We start from the raw sequence: 24,758 nt of genomic DNA on the forward strand, positions 1-24,758 counted from the left end.
GGACCCCCCGCCCGCCACCTGTCTGACTGGCCGCGGCTTCAAATGGGAGGGTCGAAGCGGTCGCCGCTTCCGCCACGCACCCACATGATGCTGGTGGCGGCAGAGCAGCGGCGCCGGCCGTTCGCCGGCGTCGACCGGCGTGGCGGGTTCTGCACCGCCACGCGGACGTTCCACAGCCTCCGCCCCGCGGGGAGGCTCCCGCCGGAGGAGCTCCCGCTGACGGTCGCGGAGTACGCGTTCTCGCTGCTGTCGTCGTCGTCGGGGCCGCCCGTCCCCGGCCGCCCCGCGCTCGTCGACGCCGCCACGGGTATTGCCGTCTCCTACCGGTGCTTCGTCGCGGGGGTCCGGTCCCTCGCCGGTGGCCTCTGGTTCTCCCTCGGGCTACGTCCCGGGGACGTCGCGCTCGTCGTCACCCCGTCCCGCCTCGACGTCCCCGTGCTCCACTTCGCGCTCATGTCCATCGGCGTCGTCGTGTCGCCCGCCAACCCGGCCTCCACCGCCGACGAGTACGCGCACCAGGTCAGGCTCTCCAGGCCGGCCGTCGCGTTCGCGGCCCCCGAGGTGGCCGCGAAGTTGCCCCGCCATGTGAGCTGCGTCGTTATCGGGTCGGAGGTGTTCAGGAAGCTAGCCTCCGCCGACGGCGGTGCGGCGGCGCCCCCCGCGGTGGCGGTGAAGCAGTCGAACACCGCGGCATTGCTGTACTCGTCGGGCACCACCGGGCGGGTGAAGGCGGTGGCGATCACGCACCGCAACCTCATCGCGCAGATCAGCGCGTACAGCGCGATACGCGAGACGGCGGCGAGGGAGGCCATCAACGCAGGCAGGCCGACGCCGCCGGCGGCGGCGGCCGCGGCCGCGGTGACGCTGTTCCCCTTGCCGCTGTTCCACGTGATGGGCTTCGGGCTGCTGACGCGCACCGTCTCCTCGGGGGAGACGGCCGTGCTCATGCACCGGTTCGACCTCGCCGCCGCGGTGCGCGCCGTGGAGCGGTACCGCGTGACGCGGGTGTCCGCCGCGCCGTCGGTGCTGGTGGCCCTGACCAAGTCCGAGGAGGCGCGCCGCCGCGACCTCTCGTCGCTGCTCGCCATCGTCGTCGGCGGCGCCCCACTGGGCCCCGAGGTCGCCGAGCGCTTCGCCGCCGTCTTCCCCAACGTGCAGATCATTCAGGTCGACACAAAAAACCTCAGCATAAACCTCAGATTAATTAATTAATTAATTAATTCCTTGCTTAACCATTTCTATGGCTACAGAGTTACGGTTTGACCGAGTCAACCGGGCCGGTGGCCTCCATGGCTGGGCCAGTGGAGTCGGCGGCGTACGGATCGGCCGGGAAGCTGGCGCCGCGCGTGGAGGCGAAGATCATCGACACGGCCACCGGCGAGTCGCTAGGGCCGGGGCGGCGCGGCGAGCTCTGGATCCGGGGCCCAGTCGTCATGAAAGGCAATAGACGTTCCACTTAACCTCTTCTCACGCTAGAGCCTAATCAAACAGTTTCACCTCGTTAGAAAATACTACCTCCGTTTTATAACGTAACCGTTTTATAACGTAAGATGTTTGACTTCGTCTTATTTAAAATTTAGTATAAATATAAAAAAATAATAAGTCGTGCTTAAAGTTCTTGTGATAATAAAGTAAGTCATAAGCAAAATAAATGATATTTTTATAATTTTTTAATAAGACAAATGGTTAAACGTTGTACCTAAAAAAGTCAAGTATCTTGCATTATGAAACGGAGAGAGTAAGAGTGAAGCATGCTAAAGTGATTAAAAATAAATAAATGAGAGAGATGAAATTGTTGTAGTTTTAGACGAATAAGTGACATGCTTCCAAAATACTCAAACAAATTGAATAAAGCAATTCTGAATATAACAATTCTACTACTGAGATTACGGCCATAATTTAATAAGACATAAATGAACAGGAGCATAAAAAAAGCTTTTATACAATGAGAAAGCTACTCAAGTTCATTTCTATATTAAAAATGGCAATCAGATAAAGACAACAGATGAATATTAGGAACATGGTTATAATCTGTTATTTGCTCTCAAAATTGTGGGTTGCTGCACATGCAGCCTTCCAACACAAATAGCGATCAGACATCCTCGACTAACTTGTGACAGTCTATCTTACCAAAGAGGTTTAAAACAGGTTTTTAAAAGACTGTATAACAAACTATATTACCAATTAACATGAAGCTGCTTGAAACTGAACAGTAAAGAACAGAGCTAGCAGATGTAATATGCTTTCAGAATAAGGCAAACGAATTTGCACAGATATAAATATACCAGCACTTTAAAATCTCTGGATTGTCACGAGTTGTCTCACTACATAGTTAATATCATCGAGCAATTTAATCCATCCAAAGGATATGCAATCACACCCAAGTAATAAAACTAGCAGATTGCACAAATAATGTAAACCAAAATGAGTATTAGATAACTCAGAGCACGTAGAAAATCTACGTGGGAAGACAAACTCAGCGAACTCGAAGTTCTGTCACAGAAAACCAATTCCGTCGCTCACGTCCGAGTCTTCAATCAGCGGTTGGTTGACGGAGATACTGAGCCGATGTTGATACCAAGTGGAACGTCCACGGCACCAACCCGAGGAGCAGATGAGCACTGCACAGCAATGGATCCCAAATACCAGGCCAATGTCGACAACAACCAGATGCTTCACCGCACCACACAGGCGCAGCAGCCACTCACCACAGCTGCCACCACCACCTGCACACCACACCGACCAGAGAAAGGGGAAGAATGGCGCACACCACAATCTCGAACGTCGCCGGGCACCAGTGGCTAGGACCGGCACCTCGGCGCGATGAACAAGAACTCAGTAGCAGCTCCAGCCAACTCCTCCCGGAATCGAGAGGAATTTCATCGGAATGGTGGACGAACAAAGTGTGGAGAGGAGATGTGTGTGTTCTGTGTGTTGAGAGAGGGGGGACTCGATCTGCTTTGTAGGCGAGGAGAGGGAGCTGCGGTGCCGCGCGTAGCGCGCGTCCCACGGGTGGACGTGTCGCCTAGGGCGGGCGAGCAGTTGAGCATCGCTGCCGTTGTCAAGAGCTCCGCCCGTCTCCCTTTTTCTCCGCTGCCTCAGAACGAACGAGCAAAGGATATAGTTGTGCGTTGTGCTGGCTGGGTTGCACGGTTCTGTTGGGCCTTGTAGTGGCCCAGCCGGCCAGCTGCCCCTTTTCCTTTCTTCTTTTTTTTTTACTTAAACAAATAAAGGGAAAAAAACCCCTTAAATGCACAGTAGAAATTGGGTTCGAACGGCTACTCTCCGCTTCTAAATTAAATTTAGGTGTTGGCACTATCAAACGGGTCTTAAATTTAGAAACTGAGCTAAATCGAGTGAAAACGTTACGTCCCGAATGGAATTATAGAAGATTTTAAGAGGAACCGTATCATGTGTTTTTTCTTGTTTTGATTAATCTTGGATTATTGCTTCACACTATCTAATATGTGGATGTTTTTTTCAGGTTACGTGGGTGATGCTGAGGTAACTGCAGCGACGATCACCCCAGACGGCTGGTTGAAAACCGGCGATCTCTGCTACTTTAACGAGGATGGTTTTCTCTACATTGTCGATCGATTGAAGGAGCTGATTAAATACAAGGGATACCAGGTACTATATTTGTATAGTTGCACTGCACAGCTGATTGACAACTGCCGTCATGCAGTGATCGTGAGAGAATTGTCTGAAAAGTTCGTTTCTTTTTGCATGATGCTGCCTCAGGTGCCACCAGCTGAATTGGAGCATATTCTACAGTCTCGTCCTGAGATTGCTGATGCTGCAGTTGTGCCGTAAGTATCTGCAGTTATGTATCCTGCATAAACTTCAGTACAGTAAATACAGCAGCTTCCTTCATTTTGGCTTATAAAATCGGCCTCATCTTTTTTACTTTATACAAGCATAGGTGTAACGGTTTATTAACGATTAAAAAGTAATTTGCAGACAAAATGATTATACATGTGTTCTTACCTATTTAAAAGCAAATGTTATAAAATAAACTAGATAAAAACCCCTAAAATTAATTCTAAATTTAAATTTTAAAATTTAAATTTTGGTTTATATGGTTTCTTATGTATGAACCACACAGATATCCAGACGAAGAAGCCGGGCAACTGCCAATGGCTTTCGTGGTGAGGCAACCGGGCACAAATCTTACCGAGCAACAAGTCATGAACTGTGTCGCTAAACATGTACGTTTTTCACTTTTATTATCTCAATGTTGCATTTTACAAAACCTGTTTGTCATAATCACCTTTTTCTTTTCTGCAAGCAAGTTGAACAAATTCTTGGCTTCTGGATTTAGCTCCGTGTTTACTACTGAGAGCGATTTAATAATTATCACTGAAGTGGTTCTTCACTCTCAAACTCAAGCACAAATTAATGCTAAGAAATGTTCATCATTTGGCAGGTTGCACCTTACAAGAAAGTCCGACGTGTGGCCTTTGTCACTGCAATACCGAAATCTCCTGCGGGGAAGATCCTGCGACGAGAGCTTGCACAGCAGGCCGTTGCATCCAGGCTTTGACAGGAAATTTGAGCCCAGTACGGGGATATATATATATTCCCTCAGTTTTAAAATATAAAAAATTTCTATATTATTTTGTATACATTAGTGTTGAGAATAAAGTAAATGAGGGGTGGCTGAGAGTTAGAGAGTGGTTAGGATAAATGGATAATACAAGATATTTGTATGACAGATTTAACAGATGGTTGATTAATGAAACAAGCAATACTCTAGATATGCTTATATTATTTATACAAAATTTGAATAATATAATTGGTTATAATTTTATAAAGAAACAAGCATTTCTTGTATTTTTGTTACACTCTATATTCGATGAAATAGCATACTCTTCTGCTGATTCCCTTAGCATATACAGTTAAGAGTACATAAACATATGTCATAGGGACGGACGGAAGGACGTGAGTTAGTCTGAGCGTAATCCGTTAGCTAGTTATAGTTCAACTAAATAAACCTATTTTTTTTAATTTTTGAGATCTCAAATAAAATAAGTTTTATTTTTAAGATTTTATAAATAAAACTTAATTAATTTAGTTAAACTAAAACTGATCACGGGTTATTCGTGCGCTTACCAGCCCTTCCTCAAATGTATATTTTCTCCCAGTAGATATGAGATGACATCACTCATAAAACGTTCCGCACAAATCATCTCACCTACGAGAGTGGATCCCCTACAGCATCGTATATGCAGTATTACTCACTAACAGATAATCTCATAGACTGTGATGCCCATCTATCAATCTGAATCTGCGGTACTGCATTAAAGAGGCCAACGATCTCTCCAACTCAGCGGGTAGCACTATGCGTCTTCTAGAGCAGAAGGCGTACTTCCAATCTACGCCGTCCCCGAGCTTCCGTCTTATGTACACGTGGCCGTGAAGCGTGTCCACTTTCTAAACCCATATATAATAAACCAATCAAAACCCCTCGCGAATTGCAGTGGGCGCCGCCGCCGCCGACCCGCGATGCCGTCGATCGCCGGCGCCGGAGGCGGGGGCCTCTTCTCCGTGCACCGGGCCGTGGCCAGCTGGCGCCTCCGCGGCGGCCGGCGCATTCTCCTCCCCCAGCGCCCGCTCTACTCGTCCCTCGCCGCCGGCGGGGGCGGCCGCGGAGATGACGCGACGCCGCATCTTCCCGTGGTCATCGTCGGAGCTGGCCCCGTCGGGCTCGTCCTCTCCTTCCTCCTCGCCAAATTCGGTAACCGCCGCGTCGCTGTCCCAGTCCGAAGATTCGGCTGTCCAAATTGTGCTTGGCCAAGAGCTGCAGTCCCGTTGACGCGCTGCTCCTCTCTGTCGAAACCCTGCAGGGATCAAATGCGCGGTTCTAGAGAAGAATGTGGAGTTCACTAGGCACCCGCGAGCGCATTTTATCAACAACCGCACCATGGAGGTGTGTGTGCTTACTGCATTCCTGCATTGCCATTTCAGATGTTTGCGCTATATACTCGCTAGTGTGGTTTAATTGGAGGCTCGCTATGGACAGATCTTCCGCAAATTGGACGGATTGGCTGGGGACATTGAGAAGTCTCAGCCACCAGTGGATTTATGGAGGAAATTTGTGTATTGCACCTCACTCTCTGGCTCGATTCTCGGTTCAGTTGATCACATGAAGCAGGAAGGCAGGTTTAGTTCTTCTGTCATGATATCCTTCTGAAATTTTACATGGATCTGATGATTGCTTTGTTGCAGATTTTGACAAGGTAATTAGTCCTATATCGGTCGCTCACTTTTCGCAGCACAAGTTAGTAGATTTGCTACTGAAGAAGCTGGAAGACATTGGCTTTCAGGCATGCTTGCCTGATGAGATTGGTAGCTCAACTCAAGATTTGGTGTTGGAAAATAAGATTTTGATGGGCCATGAGTGTAGTTCCATTAAAGTGACCGACAGTGGCGTTTTGATTGGAGCATCATTTAACAAAGCGGGGAGGATGCAGGAAAGGAAAATTCGCTGTGGGCTTGTTCTAGGGACAGATGGTGCTAGAAGCACAGTGCGTGAATTGGCTGGAATACATATGAAAGGTCAAAGGGATTTGCAGAAACTAGTCAGTGTGCATTTTCTGAGCAGAGAACTTGGCAAGTATTTATCTCGAGAGAGGCCGGGGATGCTATTCTTTATTTTCAATCCTGATGCAATTGGCGTGCTGGTTGCACATGACCTGGAACATGGAGAATTCGTATTGCAGGTATTCCATTTAGCAAACTCTTGTCCTTACTGTGCCTTTTATGATGCATGAAGCAGGATGGTTGATGTAAAGTTATCTAGTGCTTTGTTTATATTAACTTAATATACTACCATATTTTTCAGATTCCATTTTATCCTCCCCAGCAGATGTTTGAAGATTTCAGCACAAAGGTGGTTTCAGTTGGATATTTTTCTCTGCTTTAATTCATCAGAATTTCTTGCATCATTCACATGTAGAGCTTGTATGCAGTTGTATATAGGCTTGTTTTTTTTACTGAAATTCTTGCATCATTCAGATGTTTGAAATTGACTTACTCATAAGTTCTTGCTGTTGCTATCCTTAGAATTGAACATGTGTTACATAGGCCATTCTTCAGGGTAAGCATTCTCAATGCATGTCCATGCATAATCTTTTTATATGTTTTTTGTTTTGTGATTCTAGGTATGTGAGGAAATTATAGTCAAATTGGTTGGCTGGGAGCCAACAGATGTTCATGTTTTAGACATAAAACCGTGGGCGATGCATGCTGAAGTTGCAGAGAAATACATTGGTTGTGACAATCGTATAATCCTTGTTGGTGATGCTGCTCATCGTTTTCCTCCTGCCGGTGGTTTCGGTTAGTGGATTACTTTCAATTTTGGTACTGAAAAATTACCATGTGAAGTTGTTTAGTTATGCATTTATGTATGAATAAATATGCACCTCTTGATGTCTTTTTGCAGGAATGAACACTGGTGTCCAAGATGCACACAATTTGGCTTGGAAATTGTGCTTAGTGCAGAACGGTGTTGCTTCACCATCAATATTACAAACTTATGAATCAGAGCGCCGACCTGTTAGACTCTTCTCATACTTTCACAGGCTTTCTGGAATCCATTTAATTTCCCCAACACAATAATGAATTATGATAAGCATGGTTGGTTATTGCAGGTTGCCATTTTCAATACAGAACTTAGTGTGGAAAACTTCAAAGCAGCAATGTCTATCCCTTCCACCCTTGGTCTTGATCCAACCGTTGCAAACTCAGGTGAAATGTCCTGCTTGTGCAAGAGGGCTATGCACATTTTTGTTATTTTTATATTCAAGTGAATATTGGCAGTGTGTAAAACTCTTTCTGTTAAAGTACGACATTATCATCTCATTTTATGCAACCTTGTATGTATTTGCCAGTGCATCAAGTAATTAACAGCACCCTAGGATCTGTCATTCCAAGAAAGTTGCAGAAGACAGTTTTGGAGGGATTGTTTTCAATTGGTCGGGCACAACTTTCAGACTATATTTTAAATGAGAAAAATCCCCTTGGATCCTCGAGATTAGCAAGATTGAGAAGCATTCTTGATGAAGGGAAAAGCCTGCAGCTGCAGTTCCCGGCAGAGGATCTTGGCTTCCGGTTAGCTTCACTACAGCAAATCATTTATCAAGACAGCACAAATGATCCAGTAGATCACACAGGAATTAGTGCCGCATTTCCAATGACACTGTTTTACTACTTCTAGTTTCTTGGGTTAACTAATTTCCACACTTCCAGATATGAGTTAGGAGCGCTTGATGCTGAAGATTGTGCTGAAACCACTTATGAAGCAGAAAAGCAGAAGCATTCTAAGAGGTCAAGAGAATACGTCCCCTCTGCTAAGGCTGGTTCACGGCTTCCACATATGCCAATGAGAGCATTGTCGACTTCAAACGAGGTTTGCCCATGTACAGTATACACATTTTTAGCTAATATTCCACATACGTGTAAGTATGAACTGCAATTAACTCTTACAGGCCGTGTTCTCAACATTGGATCTAGTAACTGGGGATAAGCCTGAGTTCGCTCTAATTATTGCTCCGTTGAAAGAGTCGTATGAGCTTGCTCGTGCTCTGCTGAAGATAGTAGATGAATTCAAAATATCAGCCAAAATTTGTGTTATATGGCCACGTGGTTCAGTTGATGCTAAAGTGAAAGGAAGCAGATCTCAGTTGGCACCCTGGACAAACTACGTTGATGTCGAAGAAATACCTAGAGCTCCTGTTAATTCTTGGTGGGAGATGTGTCAAATAACTAGGAAAAGTGTGATTTTGGTTAGGCCTGATGAGCATATAGCATGGAGAACAGAATCTGACAGGGTGGGAGATGCTGATTCAGAAGTTAGGAGAGTATTTTCTAAAGTTGTGTGTATAACAAGGCCCATTTAGTAAATTACGTGGTACCAGTGACGGTAAGTGTATTTAGGGATCTCAGCTGCACGATGTAACATTGCAGAGCAATACAGTTATGATGCATTTTGCAACAAAAATTACCATGCAATGAATTTCACTGCCACTTGCAATGGCAAAATACGCTGAATCGCTGATTACCTAGTAATAAATATGATCTGAAAGAGGATGTGCCAACGTGAATGATATTTTAGCTTGGTTGAAAATGTGGTAAATAACTTGACTGTGCTCTTTCTTGTTTGTGATAACAGCATTCTGTTTTCTGCTTGTTAAGTTTCATTATCAGATTATAGTAATCAACTGCTGTTTTATTGAACAAAGTAGCATTGAATTCATATTCAAAGACTGAAGAACACTTGGTACATGGAATGAACTTGCTAATAGCAAAATTGGTAGGTCAACATCCAACAATAACCATCACTGAAATACTCACATTTTAGATTTCACCGGAATAATGAATTTATCGAACAAATATTCTGTACACAATCCTGAGAACATCACCTGAACATACACATTCACGTGCCATCAAAACTTCAACAGCACTACAGTAAATTGTTACAAATCTTACCAATACCTAAGTGACAGAACACTGGAGAAGCTTCTTCTCAAGTTCCTGCAAATGCTAGCAGTTCCCATATCCACCTTCAAACACCGCATCATACAGCACCTGTTACTGCAAGGAACATTTGCCCTGCTGTTGCTAGCATACACCCAAGCAACGCTCCAGCAACAACCTGGGAGCATGTTCAACACCCAAAGAAGTCAGCAATATATAAAAATTGTTGGTCATGACTGAAAGCAACAAGCAGGTTATGCTGCTGACGAAGCTCCATGATGTGAAAACTGGTGACATGGGCGCAGCCAGTTTGTGGTTCAGTTGGCATCCACGCAACCAGCACAAATGCACAATGGCGTCGCTTTCGATTGGCACATTTTAATGAAAGGATAGATGAAAAGGGCATTTGAGCAAACCTGGGTGGGAGTATGGCCTAAAAGTTCACGCAATGGTCTTGTTTCAGACAAGGGATGTTCAGCAGGAAGTTCACAGACTATTTGATTCAACACCTGAATATAGTTAGAAATGAGATACAGTTCGTATAACTGCATAAACATTTATCTAATACATAGTTTCGAAAGGTGTCTCATGATATTAACACATTGAATCCAAAATAGAATTAATACATAAACTGCACACCTCTGCTTGCTTCCCAGCATGTAATCTGATACCAGAAGCATCGTACATAACCTGCCAATCAAGTCACATAGGAAAACTATGAGCCTCATGTTTAATAATAACAAACAGGAAATCAACATAAACTCTTGCACAATGCCCACACTCAATGTTTCCTCCATAAAAAAAAAAAACACGCCCAATACCATGGTGTCCAATTCGAGACGAGAAATTGAGTCCAAGCAACACCATTTAAATTCTTGTTGTCTTTAACAGAACAAAGGAACCACATTGGACTAAACAGGATACGAGATGGATAACCTACCACACTTGCGAATATTGCTGCTGTCGCAAATAGGGCACTGCCAAAACCATCTTGGAAGCCAATCGCTACTGCTAATGCTGTAACTGTGGCAGAATGCGAAGATGGCATGCCACCAGAGCCAATAAGCTGCTTAGGATCCCATCTGTTCTCCTTGTACCTTAGTTTCAGAAATAACACACATTAAACTTATTGCAATATTCCCAATCATAAAAAGATACAATTAGAGCTTAGTCACAAATTTCATTGCTCACTTGCATCATACTAACGTCAAGGAACAAAATCTATGTCCCCCTATCCGATGAAGATACAGTTAAGCTTTACAATGTGCAAGAATCTGTCCAAATAGAACCTTTCCATTGTGCTAGAACTAAAAATAATTTTTTTCCCAGAACAAAAGAACACTGATTTCACCAGCCATTGGCTCAACTCAAATGACAATATCACCATCAAGATCTATGTTTATCTAAGGTGGAAATAGGATAACGAAATAACAGAAAGTGATATAAATTCATATCCATAATCTCTGCTGAGAGATGTTGAATTTCTCAAATGCACACCAAATAACATGCCAATTGCAGTCTAGGCCTATCCATGAGTAATGTGTTACAGCTGAGCAAATCTAAATGTTGGCCAGGCAAGAACAACCCTCAGGCGCACCGATTCTCCATTAACCCCGAAGAGATGGCACCCAATTCCTCCATCCCCAATTCAATCCACCGAAATCATTCAAGAAATCTACGGAATCAATAGTCCAATTGGCCCCTATCATTGCCAATTCCACCATTCCTCTGAAACGAAACCGCTCCTGACGGCCCGATCAGATCTCCAGAAAAGGAATCGCGAATTCCGCCGAACAGCCAACAAATCCCCGAGCAGCGGCGAGATGCAAATTCCGACCCACCCGGAAATCGCACGCGAAGGAGAGAGAGAGAGAGAGAGAGAGAGAGAGAGAGAGAGAGAGAGAGAGAGGGCGTACCGGGTGACGAAGAACTTGATGGACTGCGCGACGGCGAAGCCCAGCAAGGCGGCGACGAGGGGGTAGTTGTGGAAGACGGCGAAGTAGGAGAACCCCGCGTCCGGCGAGGCGGAGGCGGCGCCATCACCACCACCGTCGTCGCCCATGGCTTCCCTCCCTCCCTCCCAGGTGCGTTCCCCTCCCCTTCCTGCCCGCGCTCTCCTCGCCCTAATCCCGGCCTCCCCCCACCCCCCACTATATATATATATATCCCCCTCCTCCCCTAAAAAGCTTCCTCCCCTTCTCTCTCCTCCGCGCCAATGGCGATTGCTCAATCGCCGGATTTCTTTCGCCTCTCGAACCCTCACTCCCTCTCCCTCCCTCTCTCTCGCTAGCTTGGAGAAGAACTACGTAATAAAGAAGGGAAATTTTCTCTTCTCTCTCTCTACCTCATGGGCATGGAGGAATCGGAATTGGAGACCTGGGAGGAGAATATGCCGAGGAGGAAGACGCAAGTTGCTGGCTTGCTGCTTGTATTGTGTCATGGATGAATTATTGGCGCGCTTTTTTTTTTATTTTTCTGTTCCTGATGGCGTGGTAGATCCGGTCTTGGTTTAGTTTACGGCCTATTTTTTTCATCTGTTTTTACTTATATATGTCAAAATTTAAATTTTTAATTTTAATTTAGAGTTGATTATAAATTCTTTTTACCGACGTTTATTTTCCACCCTTAAATTTTTAGATAAATAAGGCCATATATATAAAGTTTTATTTATAAAATATTTTTAATGTAATGACAACTTTGTTTGTGCCCGAAAAAATGTGGAATTTACCGCACCAAGATGGTGAATCGGTGGGTGTAAAAACCGTTTAAATTCCATATTCATTCTAGAAAACTTAGTTGTCTTCTCAGTTATACTCTCTTTCTGCTAAAAACAGTTAAATTATCTCCATACCAAAATAAATAAACCTATAATCATGCAGCTAGGTTTATTTATTAGGTTTATCTAAAACAGTTAAATTATCCCCATATATTAGGTTTATTTATTTTTAGGTTTTTAGATAAAGAGAGTAGGTCTATATAGCCTATCCACTACCATGCACGGCTTAAAAAGAAAAAAAAATCTCGCTGTCGAATCCACCGTTAGTGGTACTCTACTCAGGACAGTTCATTACAATAATTTTCTGTAACTATGTGAGTAATTCGTGCAAGGAAAGGGACATTGTTACCAGCGGCAATTTTATAGAGCAAAAATTGCAGTTACGTAACGCAAAGCTTTTACGCATGAAACGGAACGACAGATTAATATGCTAAACAAGTACTATTAATCATAATATTTGGTAAACGTAGCCGTCTGGGAGTTGATCAAGTCGACGAACCAAAGAAAGCACCAAACAATGCCAGATTTTTGTTTTATGTTGCTTCATCTTTTTTTTTTTTTTGGTTTTCAGTTGGAGAGGGTTCATTTATATCTTCTCATTTTCTGTATCCATCCCTGTAGTCTGATATTAATCCAAGCAAGTTTTCTACATCTTGTAAATTGCAGTACATGCCTGCCTAGATCATTACCCATGAAAGTTTTCTACGGCCATAAAGTGGATTTCCATTCTTAAAGTCAGTCAATTAAATTTGGATTGCTCTGACCTGACTTTGAATGGTTGGCTAAATTCCATTGTTTTCACCTCCCATTCCTCTTATTTCCTCAGAGAACCACCATAGGTAAAATTGCCAAAATTACAGATTTGAACAGCAACAGCCTCTAGTTTCTATTGTGGCTTGAGCAGTTCACTTCAGACAGAACTATGCCAAGCTATCTGATATCGACATTGTCAAAGCTCCTACAAAACCTGCACATACAACACCCCAAAAAAGAAGCTATGCCTAAACCATAGTGTGCCTAACACTCTAACCAATCATTTTGTGATGTAATAACGATTGTGTGGTGCCTGAGGATCCATCATTTTCTTCAAGTCAAGATCCATTCCATCATCATACTCCTCTTCCTCCTCCTGTGGCTCCAATGCCTTCCTCTGCCTTTCCCGGGCTTCAGCAGCTTCCATCCGCACCTTCTGCTGAACATAGTCATCATATGACATCTCACACCATTTCTTCGCGTCTCCGATGATCTGCTGGTTGTGAAGCTCCACCTCCCTCTCCAGCTTGGTCTTCTCGGTGTTCTTGGGCTCTCCCCAGTAGTCATAGCGGTACATAGGCTTACTTGGGTCGTAGTAATCTTTTCCGTAAACTTCTGTCTCATCCACGTCGTATCGCCCAGGCTCGTCGACAGGAAGACCAAACGCTTTACGGCTGCCAATTTATGAGTCAGTGCCAATGCATGTGGTGGTGTCAAGTTTGTAGCAATAGTAGCATTAGTTGCAATTACCAGCATATGTCTCTGATAAGAGTTTCCCGTTCTTCAAAAGAACGGCGCCATTGCATCAGATCATACTCATCCATTTCTTTGTTTCGTTGGAGCTTCCCAATTTTGTATTCCTCTCCTCTTTCCTCTGCTTCCTTTTGTAGTTTTCTGATCATCTGCAGAAATCAAACTTCAGCGTTTCAAAAGGAAATGATGAGTGATTAATAAAGAGTTGTTCTAAGTACAAGGAAAATGGTACCTGACGCTCCGCACGAGCAGCATCCAGATCAAGCTCCTTGATATCTATATTCTGATAGAAGAGTTCAGAACACAACCACCATGTCATTTGGGGGGGGGGGGGGGGATTATTGAACAGAAAACAGCTATCCTACGATGATCCAAAGCTAGTAATCAGTAGAAACATTTAATCACGTACCACAACTTCCTTTTTCAGCGGATTTCCTTTGAAATGCCCTTCAGTATGTTCAATTCTATTTTCTTCAGTTACCACAGAAGTACCTACTGTGGACTCATATGTAATATCCTTGAATTTCTCTGGATTTTCCTCCTCATGGTCCAAAATCATCTGCTCTGCATTATGCCACTGCCAAAGCTGCAAAGAAAAAAAAAATTAAGCTAAATCCATAGAGGAACAAAAGGAAACAAGGCATAATAAGCATGCTATCATTTGAGATGTAGTCAAGAAATACCGTTTCAACAAAGGGGTGGTCTGATACCAAAGGTTCTCTCTCAATATCTTTCGAAGGTTTTTTCCTAGGAATGGGTGGCCTTCCACCCTCACGCTGCCAGCACATATACAGGTCAGATGCATAGGTAATATGGAAGAGTATGCTTTTCATTAGACAAAAATACTATGCAAGAATGCACAAATTATTGTCATAATTACTAAGTTAAACAATTATGGAATCAGGAGGATAGAATTCGCACCCACAACTGCTCTGGGTTAGTATCCTCTTTGCGGTGAAATATCGGTGGAAAGTCAAACCTATTAAATCTGCGGTTAGGAAAAAAAAATGAGAAACAGTTAGTCAAGTCAACCAAAAACAAACTGAAGAATTGCACAAGATATTGGACATTGAAACCCCCAGTCTTTAGGTACCATTGGCAGTGACAGAAGAAAGAACAGTGATGATACTCACATTAGGTGATCAATGTTAGGGTACACAAAGCGCATTTCAAGTGGGAAGCGAAAGCGGTAGGGATCTCGTTTGGCCTGCAACATATGGTTACATAACCCCCATCACTTAATTATAAAAATTTCCATGACTCAGGCCGCAAAGGAAGTATGATTATTTATATGAAAAATAAGCAAACTGAAAAGACAAATTGACATCCATTTAGTGATGCAATTGGCTTAAAATTTTCTTTAATATTTTGTATTGCTGCCATCATATATCATATCATCAAGGCTTCACTAGAAGAGTGATTTTGATATCACTAACCAGAATCCTGGCAAAAAGATATCACTAACCAGAAGCTCCAGATAAACTTTCATGCCAGGTTTGATGTGATGACGGATCCAATACCAATCATTTCCTTTTATGGGTACCCACCTAAACATACAATGAGACACAGATCACCCAGAGGTCTCTCATAAGTATAATAGGTCCACGAATGCAGATCATAAAAAGAAATCATACCCATCATGAACACAACCGATATCCACAAAAGCTCCCTGGTATAGGTGAACACTGGTCACTTGACCATAACAGATCTGCATGAGATGCATCCAGCCATTCAACCAAAAGCTAAAGGCGAGAACAGTCAAAAAAATCTGAAGAATGAAAGTACAATCAAAGGTTCTAGCAAACCTGTCCAGGATAGAAGAATGGGAGTTCAAGCTACACAAAAGCAATCAAGGCATCAGGAACTAATAAGATAAAATAAAATAAAATAAAATTGATCATGCAGTGAATACTCAAGAGGTAATGAACATACCATGTCCTCTTTGTAGTCCTTGCCTCTTTTTCGCCTGCCAGGGTAGTAATCCTGATCAAACTGCATAACAGAAATAACCAAAGTGGAGCATTACCGCCTAATCCTAGACTAAATAAGAACATAGACTCTAAAAGATAACAAATCAGGCTCAATATCGTTGTAATCTAGTTGTGTTAAGATGTCACCACCAGAGTAACTCCATAGGTTACAATCTTTGTAAAACACAAATGTCATTAGCTGCGTAGCTTAATGGCAAATCAAAATTTAATTAAGCCACAAGAGCAACACTGTAACACCCCTAAACTAAGGCCTAAACAAACAAACAAAGATTAGTTGCAGTTACTGTAACACCCATAACTAAAGGCCTAAATAACAAATAAAGATTAGTTACAGGTGATAAAATCAAGCCACGGTTCCTGGCGTGCCTTTCTCTGAAGCGAGCATAAAACACACAATTTCGAGTTGTGCTCAAAATGAATAACAAAAGTTTAGGATGCAGGTGTTCATGAAGTACAATTTTGTCCAAAAAGGGCCTTTTTTAAAATGACAAGAAGATGCCACATTAGCAGTCTCAGCAATTTATCTACAGTAAAAAATAAATGTAGAATACTTCTATTGATATCATGCAATGCAGTAATAAATAAAAACTTTATTTCAACTATCTAATCACCAAAAATGGTGAAGTCCATATTTCTTTCATCCTTTGTGAACATTCCTAAAAGCAGGGTTAGGCCTTTTCTCAAAAAATAGAAAAAACATTTCTACACATTAGTTCACAAACCATAGTGATTAGCACAACACTCCAAGACGTTCCATAACCAATGTGCAACTGAAACAGTTGGCATGAAAACATCTAATTACACGCACACACCACCAAATGGACACTTTTTTTTTTGCATCAAACTAATGCAATGCGCAGTCGTAGGCAAATTCCAAGCTAAATTAGATCTTGTCCCTGATTAAAGATGAGCACCTATGCTCCGCAGATGATCGAACAAAATTAACCGGTTTACCTTGTATGACTCCTCCTCCAACCTGTCCCGATTGGCTTCCACCCACTCCTTGTACTGCTTCAAGAACATCTTGTACCTATCCAGCGCCAGATCATCCGGCGCGTCCTCCACCTTGTCCACGTTCCTCACCCCCTTGGCGGCCGCCGCCTCCATGTCCACCCTCTCCGACGCCGCCCTGTGCGCCCCCCTGATGAACTCCAGCTCGTAGGGGTCCACCTCCCAGCCGGGCGGCGGCCAGTCCCGCGGCGGCACGAGCCGGAGCGGGAGCTCGCCGGCCCACGTCGTCTCTAGCGGCTCGGGCGTGTCGCGCGTGGCGAAGAGCCGCTCCATGTACCCGGGCTCGGACTCCACCTGCTTGCGGTAGGCCGGGGTGAGCATGCGGAAAGCCTCGACGGACTCCGGCGTCTGGAGCGGCACCTCCTCGCCCTCGTTGAGGCTGTGCCGCGCGAAGGCGACCTCGGGGGTCATCACCTCCTCCCACGGCGCCCACCCGTGCTCCACCCAGCTGCGGCGGCGCGCCACGTCCTCGGGCTCGTTGTTCTTGATGAGGATCGAGGGGATCACCGGCGGGTCCTCGGCGGGGGTCTCGTCCGGGCCGGAGGGGGAGACGGACACGGCGACGCGGCGCGCGCGGGGCCTCCGGAGCGGCTTGGGGCGGAGGCCGAGGTGGAGGAAGGTCGCGGTGGCCGGAGTGGCCGCCATTTCCTCGGACGCGGACGGCGTCGCGGCGGTCGTGACGTCGAGGGGTTTAAGCGAAGGTGGCGGTCGCTGCAGCCGGTGAGGATAAGGCGGGCGGTGGCCCACAGTGTCACTCAGGGACGCGTTTCAGACCATAGTCCACAACGTCATCGGCCCACCTAATTTCCGGAGAAAAGTCTCGGCCCATGTTGGCCCATGAAAACTTCAATTCGGCCCATTTATAACGGAAGGCAGGATATATTGGTGTGGGCCCAAATTGCCATCCGAGTGGGCCGTCTCGTCTGCTTCTCCATGCGATCTCCGCGCCATCACCACGGCGCGCGCGCGAGCAGCGGAGGCGGCGGGCGCGAGGCAGCCGCCGTTGGGTGGAATGCAGCCTTGCTCTCGCTCGGCCTTGGTGCTTCGGAGGACGGGCCGCGGGAGCTGTTGACCGCGGGGGGGGGGGGGGGGGGGGTGGCTGTCCACAGCGGCGCCGCCTCACGGGAGCCGTGTTGCGGTTTTTTTTGCTGTGCTCGCCAAGTGTTCGACCTTTTGCCTATCAGGGCGCACGCGCGGTATGGACTCCCTGCCTCTCTTCCTTCCTCTGCTGTGTTGTGATCGTTGCACGAGACCTGTTTGCATTCCCGATTACTACTTTCCAATCTGCTAGCTTTCACTATGTTGCGTGTATGGAGGAGTACAGACCCGGTGTTCTTAAACTGAGGGAGATCTGCAGGCGCTGTTCTTGATATATTTCTGTTATGTAGAGTTATGAGGTGCTAAAACTTATGTCTGCGTTATTTCAACAAAATGGGCTTCGATTGGTAGCACTGTCTGCGGCTGTGCCTATGGCTGCACCGCTGCACTGCACAGCCAACGAGAAGAAAATTGACTTGGCTTACTTCAGCGCTTCCAAGCATGCCCAATAGGGGCAGGGGGGGAAGGGGCTATGCCCCATTTATTTACAAATCAAACTTTAGATGCCATTATACAGTGACGACAAATATGAAATAAAGCCAAACAATGAAAGATGTGGTGCATAAACAAGACTGAAATTTATTTCTATCCAGTAGTTTCTACAAAGGAATATGCATCTATCTAAGATCACTTGCATAGTTGTATTGCCAGTATAATATGAACAAACACCATCAGCAACTGTCCACTGGAAAAAGGGCTAGATCAGGAAAGATTAGTTTCTACCCGTACAGTTTTCACTCAAACCAAAATTTCCTTGTTTACTTCCGCTGTCTTTCTTTCTGCTCTGTCAGTGTCAAGATAAATACAAGACTAAGTGAGGTCAAGTAGGTTGATGGTTGTTTGATGTCTCTATGTTAACTCTGGTTGATGTCTACCCTACGATGATCTTCCCACAAATTCCATCACCAGCTTTGAGAAAGCTGACGATTCATCTCCGAGGAGATTTTCTGGAGAATCAAATTCTAGGATCTTACCTGCAGTGGAGAACAATAAGAAAGATACATCTGTTAGTTAGCATCGTTTGTTAGAAACTAGAGTTGCTTTCTTTTAACAAAACAAAAAAGGGTTATTTGCAGGTTTCTTTTACCTTCACCGAGTACAAGAACAAGGTCGCTGTCAATCACCGTAGGAATCCTATGCGCAATTGTTATAACCGTGCAATTGTTTGTTTCTTGCCTTATAGTCTTTTGGATGATATTATCTGTTGCAGTATCAACCGATGCTGTGGCTTCGTCCAGGACGAGTATTTTCTTCTTCATAAGCAACACTCTGGCCAAGCATACAAGTTGCCTTTGTCCTACACTCCAGTTCCCTCCATCTTCAACCACTGCAACATCAAACTTCAGTCATATAACCTGGCCATCTTGAGCGGTGAATTTGGAATGTGAGAACTAAAACAGCTTCAAGGAAAGATAGTTCTTCATACCTGGTGCATCCAACAATCTGCTATCTTCTCTCACAATCTCCTCAAGGCGGCACTTCTGGAGAACCTAAAAGATCAAAATATCAACACTAGACTTGATAAGGGAAGCTATCTTTAAATCATTAGCTGCTTTCTTGAAAATCTATAACATCATACAGATGCTAAAGGCATTTTGCTTGGAAGAGCATCTTGATAGCAATATAGCTCGTTTACCTCCCATATTTCAGTGTCTAGATGCTGTTGTAGAGGATCGAGGTTTGTTCTGACTGTCCCTTGGAAGAGAGTCGGTTCTTGTGGTATAATACTTAATCTTGACCTCAGATCATGTACTCCCAAAAGCGATATATCTACACCATCTATGAATATCCGTCCTTCAAATGGTTCGACAATCCGAAACAAAGCCTGAATTAGAGTAGACTTCCCACTCCCTGTCCGTCCTACCACCCCAATTTTCCTTTCTCCAGGAAATGTGCAGCTGATGCCTTTGAGCACCATTGGCATGTCTGGTTTGTACCTCACTTGGAGAGCATCGATCTGAATGGTTCCACACCAGGGCCATGTTTCTCTTGGTCTACAGTCCTCAATGACTAAAGGAGCCTCACTTGGTATGTTTGAGAACTGTAAAATTCTTTCTACTGAAATCATTTTGTTCTCAACATTACACAGATTCCATATGACCCATGCCTGTAACACATTGAGGTTAAGGCCATAGGTAGCTGCAAGCCCTGCAAGGCCTAAACAAGGAGAAAACAAAAATGGGTAATCATTCGGACCCATGTGATTATCAGTTTATCACAGTACTGTAGAGTTACACATCTAGGTTTTATGAAAACCTAAAATATAAAGCATGTAGTTTCTGTGTCTGCAAACCTGTTTTTCCATGTAACAGCAAACTTTGTTTTACCAAAAACAATAAACAGGAATGCAAGACTACATATATAATTAGAGCTGCTAGATAACTACTATTTCTTTTACGGTAACACTTACTTGGATCAATAGTATTCCGAGGCAAGGAAACAAGGATGAGTAGCATCACGAAGAAGACAAGGTTGAAGAGGAAGTTGATGCGGATGCATAACCATTCAACTGTTGCTGAATTGTGGAAAGTGATGCGGGAGTAGTCATCAATTAGCACAAGACTCTTTCTGAGGAACTTTTGTCCCTGATTAAAGCATCTAATAGTTGCTGCTCCCGACACAGTCTCTGAAAAATGGTGGAGGACTGGAGCTTTTCTGATGCCAACCATCCTTGCTAGTTCTCTAGCAGAACTGATGTAATAGCTCTACATAAAATTTAACAAATTACTAATGTGCATCTTCAAATTTTAGAAAAGCATATTGCAATGAGTGAAGGTGCACCTGATACCAAGTAGAGATGGCGATAATAATTAGGAATAGAATGAATATAGGCCAGGCAATTTGAGACATGATGAAAATAATACTGAGAAGCTGAATTAATGCGAATATAAGCCCTGCCAATCTGTAGGGAATGTCTGTGTCAACCGTGCTTTGATCTGTTGAAGCCTACAAAGCAGCAAAATAGGCTGTAAGAACTGAATTAAGGGGCATATTATTATGATATTCAAATGAAGAGGTTGTTGGCTCACCCTATTGAGAATTCGACTTGATGGAGTAGAGTCAAAGAAGTTGATTGGTGCTCGGAAAATACTCCTGGTCATGCCTAAGAAGAGCTGATGAGCAGTTTCAATGGCAATCGTTGAAAGGACAACAGCTCTTCCCAATATAAACACAGAGCTTCCAGCAGATAACATCACAAAGATACCTATCATCTTTTCTCTGCTTACTTCCTGCTTCTCTGCTGCCCATGCAATCCAGTAGTTGCTACATATCTGCAGTCCCTGGAAAAGGACTTGGCACGCAAGAATCACAGGAATCAGAGCTCCATTGTGTGCAGAGCTGACAAACTTGCGATAAATATCCCATTTGACCCTTCCAGATTCACGCTCTTCCTCGCATTCCCTACCAATTACATTGTGATCTGATTCTATTTCTGTGAGCTCAGTCTGCCTTCTCTTGCATTGCTTGTTTTTAGTCATGCCATGTGCTTTTGCAGGTGTGACCTGAATAAGGGATTGGTTGTGTGCAGACATTTGCTTTGAGAGTTCTCCGTCTCTGTCTGATACCAAATCATCATATTTTCCGGCTTGAGCGATCGTTCCATCCTTCATGACCTATAGTTGGACAACCACGGCCATCTGTTAGGACGTATAACTGTTCTTGTATCTTCTTAGTAATTAGTGAAGATATGAAATTTTGCAGCTTGTGATGGATTTGAAGGATGCAAAACCACCCACTTAGTCGGATTTCATTTCACTCATTTGGCACTTGCACTAATGTTCATGCAAAAGGACTAGGATGCGTCAATGGGTTGACCAAAGTCCATCTGGACCCACTTGCATCCCTAGCAGCTGCTCAAATTAAGATATTTACAATAATTTATATGTTTGAACATAAAGCTAACAATTAACAGCCTTTTTTCAGAACTTAAAATTAGTCACTTGTAGAAAGAGGGTTGAGACCTTACCAGAACAAGATCTGCATCTCTCAAGAACTCTAGCTGATGAGTAACATATATGACTGTCTTAGAGGACATTAGTCTCAGTAAGCATTCCTGCAGATGCAAATTATGAATTAGTTTTTTTACAAATTTAATTAATTTCATGCCAATTGATCTCAAGATTCAAGAATATGAGTAATCCATTTGCAGTTACTAATGAGATTTGGTAATTGATTTCTTATAGATAACTTGCAGATTGCCTAACAGATGGAATATTAAGAGTTGTGTTTTCCTGTTTGATTATGATTCTTGCTTTGTGCTGTAACACTGTTTTACATTTTATGTGAAGCTCATGACAACTAAACTGTTGCAGATTTCTCGTGTACTGTACCTTGAAGAGATGAGCTCCAGTGTGTGCATCCACAGCACTGAAGGGATCATCTAATAGGTAAACATCAGAGTCACTATACAATGCTCTGGCAAGCTGAATCCTCTGCTTCTGGCCTCCACTAAGGTTCATGCCCCTCTCCCCTACCATAGTCATATCACCGTTGGCCCATAACTCCAAATCTCTATCCAAAGCGCACCCATGCAGCACCTCCTCATAGAAGCTCCTGTCCATATCCTTCCCAAAGAGCACATTGTCTTGAATTGTCCCAGTCTGAATCCATGCACTCTGTGCGACATACGCCCTTGATCCGAAAACTGTTGTTTCTGCACCATTAATCCTTGGAATCTCCCCCATGATGCTGTAAAGGAGGCTTGACTTGCCAGAACCAACTGGGCCGCACACTGCAACCTTTTGACCCTTTCTGATGTTCACCTTTCTGTCAATCTTGAGTGTGAATTTCGTCCTCTTCAAGCTATTGTCATTTTCCCAACCATATACTCCTGGCTCAATTTCCATTGCACCAACCATAGACAGGTCCTTAGTCCCAGTATTGTTGTCATAACAACTTGGTTTCCCCTGGTGGTCGTCTTTGATGAACTCTTCAATTCTATCTAGGGACACCTTGGTTTGTGTGACCATTGAAACAAGCTCTGGAAGGTTGTAGATTGGGTCTTGGAGGATTCTGAACGTGGCAACAGCAGACAAGACTGTTCCAGCTGATAATGGCATCTCCACAAGAATGCATACACCAAAGGTGACAACAGACACCAAGGTCGGTGATGCCCAAAATAGGAAGGCGATTGCTGAACATGTGTATAGATACCTCCTGAGCCATCCCCTTTCCGTATCCCTTAGCTTCAATAGATTGTTGAAATAGGCTGTCTCCCATGCATGCAGCTTCAAGATCCTCATGCTCTTCATTGCCTCAGCCATAGCCTTGATCCGTGAGTCCTTTGCCTCCATGATCTTCATGTTGAGGTTCTCCTGTGACTTTGCAAGTGGTGTGTTGCTGACCATAACCAAAACTGTTGCGAGGACTGCAGAGAGCGAGGCCATTGCACCAAGGCTACGGTAGAGAATGGCAAGTGCCAAGGATATTTGCAAGGGTAGCAGCCAAATTCCATGTATATACCAGAAGAACTCACCAACCTTCTCAACATCGACATCGAGGAAGTTCACAATTTTTCCACTGGCTATGCTTGAGTTCTTCATCAGCAAGGATTTCCGATAGATGGATACCATCAGTGCTGCACGCACCCGGAAACCAATCCTGCGGGCGCCAAAATACCATTGCCTCTGTGAAAGTGACTCCACAGTCTTTGAGGCAAAGAAAAGGCATGCAAGCATGTAGCCATGGCCATGGCCCTTGTCAGGGTTCTTATCAGAGAGTAGCTCCACTAAGTAGGTGATCAAGAATGGCCCCATATATGAAGCAATAGTGTTAAGCCCTGGAAATAAATGCAAAGCATCGTGTTAGCATAATCTAAGATCAAAGGGTTGCTCCAAGTACATCTTTTTTCCCAATGTTTCACTGACCTGCAAAGACTGCATTGGCGACTAAAGGTGTCCAGACAGAACAAACGATGGCTCTCCGCAGTGGCATTGGCTCAGGTTTCTGCTTGTGAAGTGTTTCTTGAAGCAATGCATAGGATTGTTCCGCCGTATCAGACTGTGGAACGGTTGGGATATGATCGAGCTCGAGACGCACCTTTTGTCCCTTCTCAAAGACTGGGTTTAACCACTGGAATGTGAGGCAGCTCCACCACCCAGAGTTGGAGAACTTGTCTGTGCTACTCTCATCACTGTCTTCTCTCACAAGCAGCGGTTGGTTCTGGACCTCTTGCTTGCTTGCTTTGGAAGGTCTCATAATTACTGCCAAGAAGCAGATGAATGTGCACAGGGGAAGAGAAGTGAAATTGACAATAGTTGCAGAGTTGAAGAGATGAAGCAAATGCAATAGGGTGAGGAGTGATTCTGATAAGAAGCTGAAGAACCACCAGGAAAGAAGAACTGCAGGCCAGTTGTATACAGCTCCTGCATCTTCATGTTTACAGTAGAGCAAGAAGAGAGTCACTAGAAGCCATGAGACTGATCCAAAGATCAAATCCAGGGAAACGATTTGGCCCTTCCAGAACACAAGAACAGAAAAACAAATATGCATAAACGAGATTGAAGCATTGCAAAGTACAATTATATGAGCTGATAGCAAGGCTGCCCCTTTTCTTTGTGATGAAACCATGTCGTCATGCCCTCCCCGATGCCTCTTGTTCAATCTGACAAACTCTGCAAGGATCCAAACCAGCAAGATAGCGAGCGATGCTACCCGGACATAAGTCACATAATCCAACACTGCTAAGTGCTCCATCCAATGCCAAATCACCAGATGGATGATGGCCTAATAGCAGAGAGCAACAGAACACCAGGATGATAGGAACAGCGCTGTTACATTGAAGAAAGACAAGAGTCATATGGCTAAGGCAAACTTGAAGAGAGCCAGGAAACAAAATAAGAAGTACAGGGCCGATAAGAGCAGACCAAATAAGGGTATCTGACTGATGACGTATATGC

The 24,758-nt window shown here is 44.4% G+C and overlaps 5 protein-coding genes across 5 annotated transcripts; 2 read left to right on the plus strand and 3 right to left on the minus strand.

The window, feature by feature from the left end:
* The first annotated feature begins 45 nt into the window (after nt 1–45).
* On the plus strand, nt 46–4,776 carry LOC102720849 (4-coumarate--CoA ligase-like 6). Its single transcript, XM_006646509.3, has 6 exons — nt 46–1,167; nt 1,251–1,440; nt 3,485–3,630; nt 3,742–3,809; nt 4,106–4,208; nt 4,427–4,776. Exons 1-6 carry the CDS (start codon nt 85–87, stop codon nt 4,541–4,543), a joined length of 1,707 nt encoding a protein of 568 aa, XP_006646572.2. The 5' UTR covers nt 46–84; the 3' UTR covers nt 4,544–4,776.
* Nucleotides 4,777–5,453: 677 nt separating this feature from the next.
* On the plus strand, nt 5,454–9,097 carry LOC102721133 (2,4-dichlorophenol 6-monooxygenase). The gene is made up of 11 exons (XM_006646510.3): nt 5,454–5,737; nt 5,847–5,929; nt 6,023–6,158; nt 6,229–6,722; nt 6,845–6,892; nt 7,164–7,338; nt 7,445–7,557; nt 7,653–7,749; nt 7,893–8,112; nt 8,251–8,410; nt 8,490–9,097. The coding sequence occupies exons 1-11, from the start codon at nt 5,506–5,508 to the stop codon at nt 8,898–8,900; spliced, it is 2,169 nt and encodes a 722-aa protein (XP_006646573.3). The 5' UTR covers nt 5,454–5,505; the 3' UTR covers nt 8,901–9,097.
* A 258-nt stretch (nt 9,098–9,355) lies between these two features.
* LOC102713420 (uncharacterized membrane protein YuiD) lies at nt 9,356–11,602 on the minus strand. The gene is made up of 5 exons (XM_006645121.3): nt 11,394–11,602; nt 10,418–10,574; nt 10,117–10,167; nt 9,894–9,986; nt 9,356–9,655 (listed from the first exon to the last, which is right to left on the minus strand). The coding sequence occupies exons 1-5, from the start codon at nt 11,537–11,539 to the stop codon at nt 9,578–9,580; spliced, it is 525 nt and encodes a 174-aa protein (XP_006645184.2). The 5' UTR covers nt 11,540–11,602; the 3' UTR covers nt 9,356–9,577.
* A 1,416-nt stretch (nt 11,603–13,018) lies between these two features.
* LOC102721418 (protein PLASTID TRANSCRIPTIONALLY ACTIVE 10) lies at nt 13,019–17,442 on the minus strand. Its single transcript, XM_040519975.1, has 12 exons — nt 16,705–17,442; nt 15,692–15,751; nt 15,565–15,594; nt 15,394–15,467; nt 15,225–15,306; nt 14,893–14,966; nt 14,681–14,747; nt 14,443–14,535; nt 14,169–14,345; nt 13,992–14,042; nt 13,757–13,908; nt 13,019–13,680 (listed from the first exon to the last, which is right to left on the minus strand). Exons 1-12 carry the CDS (start codon nt 17,404–17,406, stop codon nt 13,287–13,289), a joined length of 1,956 nt encoding a protein of 651 aa, XP_040375909.1. The 5' UTR covers nt 17,407–17,442; the 3' UTR covers nt 13,019–13,286.
* An 852-nt stretch (nt 17,443–18,294) lies between these two features.
* On the minus strand, nt 18,295–24,574 carry LOC102721701 (putative ABC transporter C family member 15). The gene is made up of 10 exons (XM_015832611.2): nt 23,727–24,574; nt 22,191–23,638; nt 21,827–21,913; nt 20,889–21,473; nt 20,641–20,805; nt 20,270–20,564; nt 19,496–20,016; nt 19,286–19,349; nt 18,947–19,186; nt 18,295–18,833 (listed from the first exon to the last, which is right to left on the minus strand). The coding sequence occupies exons 1-10, from the start codon at nt 24,553–24,555 to the stop codon at nt 18,736–18,738; spliced, it is 4,332 nt and encodes a 1,443-aa protein (XP_015688097.2). The 5' UTR covers nt 24,556–24,574; the 3' UTR covers nt 18,295–18,735.
* Between the last annotated feature and the right edge of the window lie 184 nt (nt 24,575–24,758).

The sequence above is a fragment of the Oryza brachyantha genome, chromosome 1 (assembly GCF_000231095.2).
Source record: "Oryza brachyantha chromosome 1, ObraRS2, whole genome shotgun sequence".
Classification (NCBI taxonomy): domain Eukaryota; kingdom Viridiplantae; phylum Streptophyta; class Magnoliopsida; order Poales; family Poaceae; genus Oryza; species Oryza brachyantha.

Coding starts and splice junctions, on each gene's coding strand:
- LOC102720849 (XM_006646509.3), top strand. CDS start 85: ATGATGCTGGTGGCGGCAGAGCAGCGGCGCCGGCCGTTCGCCGGCGTC. Junction 3,810..4,105: donor GCTGATGCTGCAGTTGTGCC/GTAAGTATCTGC, acceptor TGAACCACACAG/ATATCCAGACGAAGAAGCCG. Junction 4,209..4,426: donor TGAACTGTGTCGCTAAACAT/GTACGTTTTTCA, acceptor ATCATTTGGCAG/GTTGCACCTTACAAGAAAGT.
- LOC102721133 (XM_006646510.3), top strand. CDS start 5,506: ATGCCGTCGATCGCCGGCGCCGGAGGCGGGGGCCTCTTCTCCGTGCAC. Junction 5,930..6,022: donor TCAACAACCGCACCATGGAG/GTGTGTGTGCTT, acceptor CGCTATGGACAG/ATCTTCCGCAAATTGGACGG. Junction 7,339..7,444: donor TCCTCCTGCCGGTGGTTTCG/GTTAGTGGATTA, acceptor GTCTTTTTGCAG/GAATGAACACTGGTGTCCAA.
- LOC102713420 (XM_006645121.3), bottom strand. CDS start 11,539: ATGGGCGACGACGGTGGTGGTGATGGCGCCGCCTCCGCCTCGCCGGAC. Junction 10,168..10,417: donor CAGCAATATTCGCAAGTGTG/GTAGGTTATCCA, acceptor CTTGATTGGCAG/GTTATGTACGATGCTTCTGG. Junction 9,656..9,893: donor TAGGCCATACTCCCACCCAG/GTTTGCTCAAAT, acceptor ACATGCTCCCAG/GTTGTTGCTGGAGCGTTGCT.
- LOC102721418 (XM_040519975.1), bottom strand. CDS start 17,406: ATGGCGGCCACTCCGGCCACCGCGACCTTCCTCCACCTCGGCCTCCGC. Junction 15,752..16,704: donor TGGAGGAGGAGTCATACAAG/GTAAACCGGTTA, acceptor TCTGTTATGCAG/TTTGATCAGGATTACTACCC. Junction 14,346..14,442: donor ACCACCCCTTTGTTGAAACG/GTATTTCTTGAC, acceptor TTTTCTTTGCAG/CTTTGGCAGTGGCATAATGC.
- LOC102721701 (XM_015832611.2), bottom strand. CDS start 24,555: ATGGAGCACTTAGCAGTGTTGGATTATGTGACTTATGTCCGGGTAGCA. Junction 19,187..19,285: donor CAGATTGTTGGATGCACCAG/GTATGAAGAACT, acceptor TTGATGTTGCAG/TGGTTGAAGATGGAGGGAAC. Junction 18,834..18,946: donor TGTTCTTGTACTCGGTGAAG/GTAAAAGAAACC, acceptor TCTCCACTGCAG/GTAAGATCCTAGAATTTGAT.